General features: G+C 48.3%; 1 protein-coding gene across 2 annotated transcripts in view; it reads left to right on the forward strand.

The window, feature by feature from the left end:
* The first annotated feature begins 229 nt into the window (after positions 1–229).
* The window catches only part of LOC119166963 (cytochrome P450 2J1), a 27,930-nt gene continuing 19,648 nt past the window's right edge, over positions 230–8,511 (forward strand). Inside the window, exons 1-3 of one of the 2 annotated variants that reach the window (XM_037418361.2) lie at positions 230–370; positions 3,864–4,238; positions 5,352–5,835. In XM_037418361.2, coding sequence (XP_037274258.2) covers positions 3,893–4,238; positions 5,352–5,835 — 830 coding nt within the window. In that variant the 5' untranslated portion in view covers positions 230–370; positions 3,864–3,892. Of the gene's footprint in view, positions 371–591; positions 732–3,863; positions 4,239–5,351; positions 5,836–8,511 lie in introns of those variants that run through there. The other variant, XM_037418362.2, reaches the window with a different exon arrangement.

Raw genomic sequence — 8,511 nt, forward strand, 5'->3', positions numbered from 1 at the left:
GCGCTTCCGCGCGCGACCCGCCGAAAGGCACCGAGAGGGAAAGGTTTCTTCTTAGCGTCAGACTCGACCGCAGGACCCGCTCTAGACACGTCGGCCCTGACGTCAACATAAGCGACGTCTTTTCAGTCGCATCTCGAGACGTTCTATCCTCCTCTCCGGACTCGCCCCGTCTTCGCGTGAAGTCGCGGTTGCTTTTTTCGAGCCGGTAAAGGGGAGACGTCCGGGGCCTACGGAGGAGAGTCTAGTGCGACGATCCGACTCATCGTGAGCTTCTCGAGATCGCAGAGTCCCGCTGTCGCACGGTTGCTGGAAGCAAGAGTGATACGCGCGCACGAATGTGGACCCGACGGCATTGGATCTTGTTTCTCAGGTTAGTCTTTTTAAGATTGAGTATGTGCGCATGCGCCCGGTTGACAAATTGAGGGCTAGCTGATGAGGGCTAGCTGCGCGACGCCTTGATATGGCTGCTCAGTACCACCGATAGAGTGCGTGTGTGTAGCATGTAGTTTGGGGCGGCGAGTCGTCGCCGACAACGGCTGCGTCACGCCGCGGTTGAGAGGCGACGACGATGACGCGTACCTTCTTTTTTTTAATTTATTTTCTTTGATTCTAAGTTTGTCGCGGAGTTCTGTGGTGGAAGTGTTTGTTTGTGCTGCGTCACGTCGAATTGCGACTTGTCCCCCATGGATCCCAACTAGTCCTAACAGTCGGCCGTACAACTTCTTCGAAAGGTAAGTTATTGTTAATGTATGGGGTGTTACGTGTCGAAACCAATTAGGATGTGATTATGAACACTGTAGTCGAAGGCTCGGGGAACTGCGACCATCCGGGCTCCTTCAACTTGCGTTGGCACGCCGCAGGCCTTCATCGAAACGCGACAATCAAGGTAGGCATTTCCGATGGAGGCGGAAATGTTGTAGGCCCGTGTGCTCAGATTTGGGTGCACGTTAAAGAACCCCAGGTGGTCGAAATTTCCGGAGCCCTCCACTACGGCGTCTCTCATATTCATATCGTGGTTTTGGGACGTTAAACCCCACAAATCAATCAATCAACAATCAAGGTAGTGATTGAACCCACCACTTTTGGATCAGCAACCGATCCCTGTCGTGTATTGGTGAGGTTGACAGGAAGGCCGTTGCCGAGGGTATCAAGTTACACGTCAATTGCGCTGTCATCTTGCGGTCAGCGCTGCTGTTGACAGGTAACGTAAATGCGTCGGGATGGGCTTCGATAACCTGACAACTATCGGTACCTTACACTACCGTTAGTCGTCAGTAAGTCGTTGTCCAGTTGCTCGTTAATCAGAAGCCGTGTGGCACATGCTAATAATTGAAGCGCAGTTCTGGAAGCAGGAACTTCGCCAACTTATGAGACAATGAGTCTTGATAAACCATTTCCACAGGCTCGTGGTGCGGAGTTGAAAATCTGCCGCGTAAAAAAGATCGCTTAACCAAAAGTTAGATCAATATACGGGAAAGCGGAGGCGCTTCTTGCGCGAGAAGCGTTATTAGTCAGAAGCGTTATTATGCCAGAAAATTTAAAAGCATCCAAGGTTTCTTGATTAGGCTTAGGTCCCAGTTGACAGGCATCAGTTTGCCAAATTCGTAAGCATGGCGCTGTCAGGGGTCTCTGTTGCCACCGTCAGATGTGAACTCGCAACGAACAAATCGACTGCATGACTATGGTTGTTCAGGGGCTGTGACGGCTGCTTAAATTGGGCAAGTGGGCCGCCCGAAACATCCTAATCAAAACTTTATTAGTCTATGACCATGCCTCGAACGCTGTTCCCATGGCTCGTTTATATTGTGTTCGTTCCTTAACGGTGCTTTGTTTCAGACGATTGTGTGCAATCAAGCAGTTTGAATTGTTTTAACTTCCCCGTTTAGTAACAAATTATAGCGTCTTGTTTATTTGTAACTATAAAATACTAAGAAATCACAACTATGCCTAAATCGTAATCTTGGGGTATACCACAAGATAGTGTAGCATACACAGGTTATGTTCCTTTTCCGTGCTAATACTTTTCTCACGGGGCACATTTTTTTTCTCAGCTAGGCTACGCGTTCATAAATATGCACTAGAAGCAAAAGAAACATCAGCAATGATGACGCCAATTAGCTAAGGCGTGCCACTTAAGTTGCTAATTATGAGTTTCGGCACAGCACGTAAATATATTGCGATTCAGATACGATACCCAAAGTGTCTAAAATACATGTATCTTATGCTGTCCTGCACTGTACTTATGTATACTATACGTACAGTCAACCACGAAAGCTTAAATTGTCCGTGCGCGCCACCTAGCACTGCGCCATCAACTGTAAACTACTGCGCTGGGCCGGAAACGGGCCCTCTCTTTATATAAATTTTTTACTGCCGCGCAGCGCATTGTTAGTTGGTTGTTTTCACGCAAAGCGTTTGTCTGTGGCATGAACGTCACACCTATACTTTGATAGAAGAATCAAAACTACGAGGGAGCATGTTTGAATCGGTATGCCGTAGGGTAGATATCGCTTTGTGCGAAAGATTGCGACTGATAGAAGTTACGTTCACAGACTGCGTTCGAGACAGAAGCGCGTAGCCGTGGCCGTCAACGTGGGTGTCGCAAGGTGAAAGGCGGGAAAATATTCGTTCCCAGTGGAAAAATAGCCAGGCCATCAATTAGGGGATGGATGCGTCTTGGGCGTCGCGTTGGTGTCGATGGCCGCTTACGTAGCGGAACTTGTCGCGAAGAGGCTCTTAGGCTCACGCTCCCGTGGTCTGTATAGCTGTTGTGGTTGACTGTGCCAGCGTCTAATGGTGTTGTGGGAGGCCTGATCGTGTTCCGTTACTACCTCGATCGTTCCATGAAATATCGCTAATGCGATCGCAGTAGAGTCTCGTGAAAGCCGGGGATAGTTTACAGTACTGTCCAAAGTACTACTCGTACTTTCGTTTCTGCTGTCATCAGTTTCCTGTTGTATCAGCGTATTTTTTACTCGAAGACTTGCATTCGAGCCAACATTATCTTTGTCAGCCATTTGTGCAGTGACATGACGCAGTTATATACCAAGCAATTTATAAAAAACAGTCTTGTATTAAAAAAAGAACAGTGCATGATGTCGCTTTTCAATCCGCGAGTTGAAGAACTTCGATCTCATTGCGTGGCTGAGAATCACAGGTGGTCAAAACTAATCCGCTAACAGTGCTTGATATCGCGGAAATGAGCTACCGCGTCTGGATAGAAAGTCTATTAATTCTATTTGGGTGGGATAGAGATGGCTGTGGGCGGAGCTTGCATTTTAAGGCAAAAACTTGAATCGCTAAAATTGACTGTCGGTGTTCCGCGGCCAGCGACAACACGCGTGGCGTGATTAGGGGACGTTATTATGATGATTAGGGGATCATGATCATGATGATTAGGGGACGTTCTCATGACGTCACTTCATGACGTCATGATAACGATAGTTACAGCGCGAGAACAAAACGACGACACAGAGACAAAAAGGATACGATGTCTCTGTGTCGTCGTTTTGTTCTCGCGCTATAACTATCGTCATGCCATACCAACTAGCCCAAGCTGCTACACGTCATGATAACGTCACAATACGACAAATTTTGTGCCGCCACTATAGCTTCACAACACTCGACATCATATCACGATAATGACGTCATCTCGTGACATTGTCGCTTAACCAAATGCCGTGCAAGACTGTGAAGATCAGAAAGCTTGCGTTGCCTTTGATTCTCGAGGCAGCGGAAAACCACGATTAAAAAAATGGCTCTTGAAACGTAATTTTGCACTTTGTAAGTTCATTCTTATATGGTGACGTTCTATAGACTATACTCAACAAAGGCTAGTTCTACATCGGCTTCTTTCCGTGCAGGCTACCCGGGTAACGTGTAACAAGGAACAATGACCCCGACGTGGCTACTCCTGGTAGCCGCCTCGGGCGTTGCCTTGCTCGTCTTCCGCTGGCTCCTGGACAGGTCCCGCAAGCCGAGGCGCGGCGACGGGGACCTGCCTCCCGGTCCGCGGGGACTACCCCTGGTCGGCTACTCTCTGGGACTCAAGCCCCTGGAGCAGCTGGACGCCCTCACCCAGGAGTACGGACCCGTGTTCATGTTTCGCCTGCTCGGCAAGGACTACGTGCACCTCGGCTCGTACTCGGTCATCCGGGAGGCCTACGTCAAGCTCGGAGACTGCTTCGTGGGTAGACCACGGGACTCCACCGCCATGGGCTACCTCCTGGATCACCAAGGCGAGCAGCAGACGGTTTTCAAGATTGCGATAGTTGCAGCAAGCGTTGTACACCAGGAAACTTCTTGGTCGCTTCATTTGTCAGTCTATAACAGCGAACTTGAAAAGCGTGTGCTGAGGGCTTGTTGGTAAGACATATGTGAACTTGTGCTGCGTTTGGGACGAGACACTGCAGAGTAGAAGCAGACAGGACGAACACAGACTAACTGCTGCTTTGTTTGCAGTTGTTAGACAAACTAACAACCCTTTGTCTGGGGCACGCACCGTAACTGTAATATTTGGCTGGGCTGTTCGGGTCAGTGTCTGCTTTCCGCAGGATGGATTTTCTCACCAAGCCAGAGGAGTGCTCCATGACTCGTAACTTCATCACTTATAATCGCGCACAGAAAGTTCATCGTGTCTGTACTGAAAAATGTGCAAGTTAATTGCATACTGTAGATAAGTTCTGTGGAATCCCGCGATTAGGAGGAAAGGTTAGGAAATGTAAACTAACAACTATCCGTCTGAAGCATAAAGCCACAAGTAAATGTGTGAGGAGTTCTTAGGAAAAAAAAACACTTCCTCTGTATACCTTGCGTGGTTCCGCAGAACTGAGTGGTTCCGCAGACCTTAGTGGCTAAGGTACTCGGCTGCTGAGGTCGAGGGATCGTATTCCGGCTGCGGCAGCTGCATTTCCGATGGAGGCGGAAATGCTGTAGGCACGTGTGCTCAGATTTGGGTGCCTGTTAAAGAACCCCAGGTTGTCGAATTTTCCGCAGCCCTCCACTACGGCGTCTCTCATAATCACACGGTGGTTTTGGTTACGTTAAATCCCACATATCAGAGCTGTCGATTATTTTGCCGTCGCTCTGCCATTTGCTAGCACGCTGGTTATCGTATGGTAGAGCAGCAATTGGCAAAGTTGTTAGTCCCGGGTTTGATCCCTGGACCAAGACGCAGTTTTCAGCAGCTGAGTGGCTTTCTTTTTGACAAATCTGGATTTCTGCGAGGCAAGCAGACATTTCTGGATCTCCGTGAATCAAGCAGGCTTTTGTAAATTTCCCTGTTATATTAGTTGCACGTACGCGTATGTTTTTCGGAAGTGGCGAAAGAATGCATTGCCCTTCGAACGCAGGTATCTCAAATAGCGAAGGCCACGAGTGGACGGAGCACCGACGCTTCGTCCTGCACACGCTACGCGACTTCTGCTTCGGCAAGCTCAGCGTGCTCGACCGAGTCCAGGACGCGGCGCACCGACTCGTCGGACGAGTGGCGGCCCAGGGCGGCCGCCCGTTCGATCCGGAGCCGCTGATCTTCGAGGCTGTGGTCGCCACCATGGCCGGCCTCTTGTTCGACGTCGAGTACGAAGACGAACAAGGCACGGCCGTCAACGCGTCGTCGTCTGCTGCAGCCAGCCCAGACGACAAAAGTAACGAGAACGAGCAGCAGCAGACGGATGGAGGGCCGGTGCCAGCAGACGACGTGACGAAAGCAGAAGAAAGAGGACACGTGTCCCCGGCCGAAGCCGAGGACGAAGCCAACCTGGCCCGCTTGGTTTGTCTGGTTGCCAAGGCGACTCCGTTGCTCAACAATGATGTACTGCCGCAGCTGTGGACGTGGTGAGTCAGTGGTGACGTGGTGTGTGTGTGCACGCTTTGCTCTGTAAGACGCGCGGATCGCTTGCCAACTTTACGTTGGCAAGACGCGCACGCACAATAAACGAACACCAGGGGTGCTATTCTTAACATTGTCAAAACTCGCCACCATTTGGTCAACTCTGATTGGTTAAATGGACAGCATGGACCGCCATGATTGGCTTGAAATATCGCTATTACGAAATTCAATTGTATGGCGGAATTGGACCGTGTCCAGATAGCATCTCAGGTGGTCGCATTTTGATGGAGGCGAAGTGGTAGAGGCCCGTGTACTGTGCAATTTTGATGCAAGTTGACAAAACACCAAATGGTCAAAGTATCCGGGGCCCCCACTACGGCATTTTTAGTGGCGAAACCATGGGGTGACACAGAAGGCCCGTGCCCCCCCCCCCCCCGAAGATGTTTTCGCCATGGCTAGAGTGTACTAGAACAATAGCCATGGTATACAGAGCGCCAAATAATCACTTGCCTGCGCGGCCCCCACTACAGATTAGGGAGGGGTCCTCCCCGAAAAAAAATTTTTCCTACGCTCCTGGACGTCTCTCATAATCATATATTGATTTCGTGACGTAAGAACTCCTTTATTATTGTTATTTTTACTAGTAGTAGTAGTAGTATTAGTAGTAGTAGTAGTAGTAGTAGTAGTAGTAGTAGTAGTAGTAGTAGTAGGGGAGAAGCTTCTTATGGTCTAGGGCGATTCCTCGTCCTTCCGGCGTACCCAGTAGCGTCTCCCTCATCATGCCATAGGTGGCGCTGTCCCATAGAGATGAAGGAAGCTGAGACCGATATGTGGAGAATTGGCATGATTAAGAAGTCCGCACTAGAGATCTATCGAACTTTTAAACAGGAAATAGCCAAGGAAAGGATCTATGATAATACTCGGGGAAGTTCTCTACTGTTTGAGGCCAGAACGGAAGTATTGCTAACAAAGACATATCGGGTCAAATACGAAGGGGTAGACATGGTATGCAGTGCATGTGGAGAGGAAGAAAAAACTGCCGAACACTTGATAATGTTCTGTAAAGGGCTTCACCCTGTAGTTCAGGTTGATGGCGCAGAGTTTTTCAAAGCACTGGGGTTTAGGGACAGTGAGGGCAAAATGGACTTTAAGCGAGTATAATTAACTAGAAGGAGGTTATCTGATTGGTGGCTAAAGTCAAGGCACGAGTGAAAATTAAACCCTTCACTTCAAAGTACGAGTCCTCAACCTCACTATTGAAAGGAAAAAAAATAAATCTAGTTTTTGGTTCATTAAGTATTACGGCTTGGTGGCGCTAGCCACCGCCCGATCTAAAGGGTAAAGCCATACCCATCCATCCATCCATCCATCCACCCATCCATCCATCCATCCATCCATCCATCCATCCATATACGAAGGGGTAGACACGGTATGCAGTGCGTGTGGAGAGGAAGAGGAAAGTGCCGAACACTTGATAATGTTCTGTAAAAGGCTTGACCCTATAGTTCAGGATGATGGCGCAGAGTTTTTCAAAGCACTGGGGTTTAGGGACAGGACGGGCAAAATAGACTTTAAGCGAGTAGAATTAACTAGAAGGAGGTTATCTGATTGGTGGATAAAGTCAAGGCACGAGTTAAAATTAAACCCTTCACTTCAAAGTACGAGTCCTCAACCTCACTATTGAAAGGAAAAAAAAATAAATCTAGTTTTTGGTTCATGAAGTATTACGGCTTGGTGGCGCTAGCCACCGCCCGATTCAAAGGGTAAAGCCATATCCATCCATTCATCCATCCATCCATTCATATACGAAGGGGTAGACACGGTATGCAGTGCGTGTGGAGAGGAAGAGGAAAGTGCCGAACACTTGATAATGTTCTGTAAAAGGCTTCACCCTATAGTTCAGGATGATGGCGCAGAGTTTTTCAAAGCACTGGGGTTTAGGGACAGTGAGGGCGAAATAGACATTAAGCGAGTAGAATTAACTAGAAGGAGGTTATCTGATTGGTGGCTAAAGTCAAGGCACGAGTTAAAATTAAACCCTTCACTTCAAAGTACGAGTCCTCAACCTCACTATTTAAAGGGAAAAAATAAATCTAGATTTTGGTTCATTAAGTATTACGGCTTGGTGGCGCTAGCCACTGCCCGATCTAAAGGGTACAGCCATATCCATCCATCCATCCATGCAAGCTGAAGTTGGGTGACGATATACTAGATGACACTATACGCATTCTGTGTTACGCAGATCGGCTCCTCAATGAAAGTGTGCTGAAGACTACGTACGAACGGCTCGCTGCTGTGCCATAGTTGAGTACAAACTACTCGAAATCGTTAAACACCTTTTTCGTATTTCATGGTTTTCGTATTTCAGTCGCCTAATCGCAGCACGAAATTTCCTGAAACTCGGTACGGCAAGTCTATGCAGCCCCTCCCCCTTCTCTCCCAGAGGACAGCATCCTTGACATTTAATGATTAGGAATTACGTAGGAACCTGAGCAAAGAAAGCGGATAGCTTGCGCTAGTGGTGCAAGGCTGGTCTTACAGTGGTACTAATGGCCGACCGAGATTATTAGCTTGATCGCAATTAGCATCGTATTCAGAAGGAATGCCCTAATAAGCAAGATGTTAACTATAACCGTCCTAATTAGTCTGGTTTAATTAACACGACTTTAATTAGAAAGTTC

Source organism: Rhipicephalus microplus, chromosome 6 (genome assembly GCF_043290135.1).
Source record: "Rhipicephalus microplus isolate Deutch F79 chromosome 6, USDA_Rmic, whole genome shotgun sequence".
NCBI classification, from domain to species: Eukaryota; Metazoa; Arthropoda; class Arachnida; order Ixodida; family Ixodidae; genus Rhipicephalus; species Rhipicephalus microplus.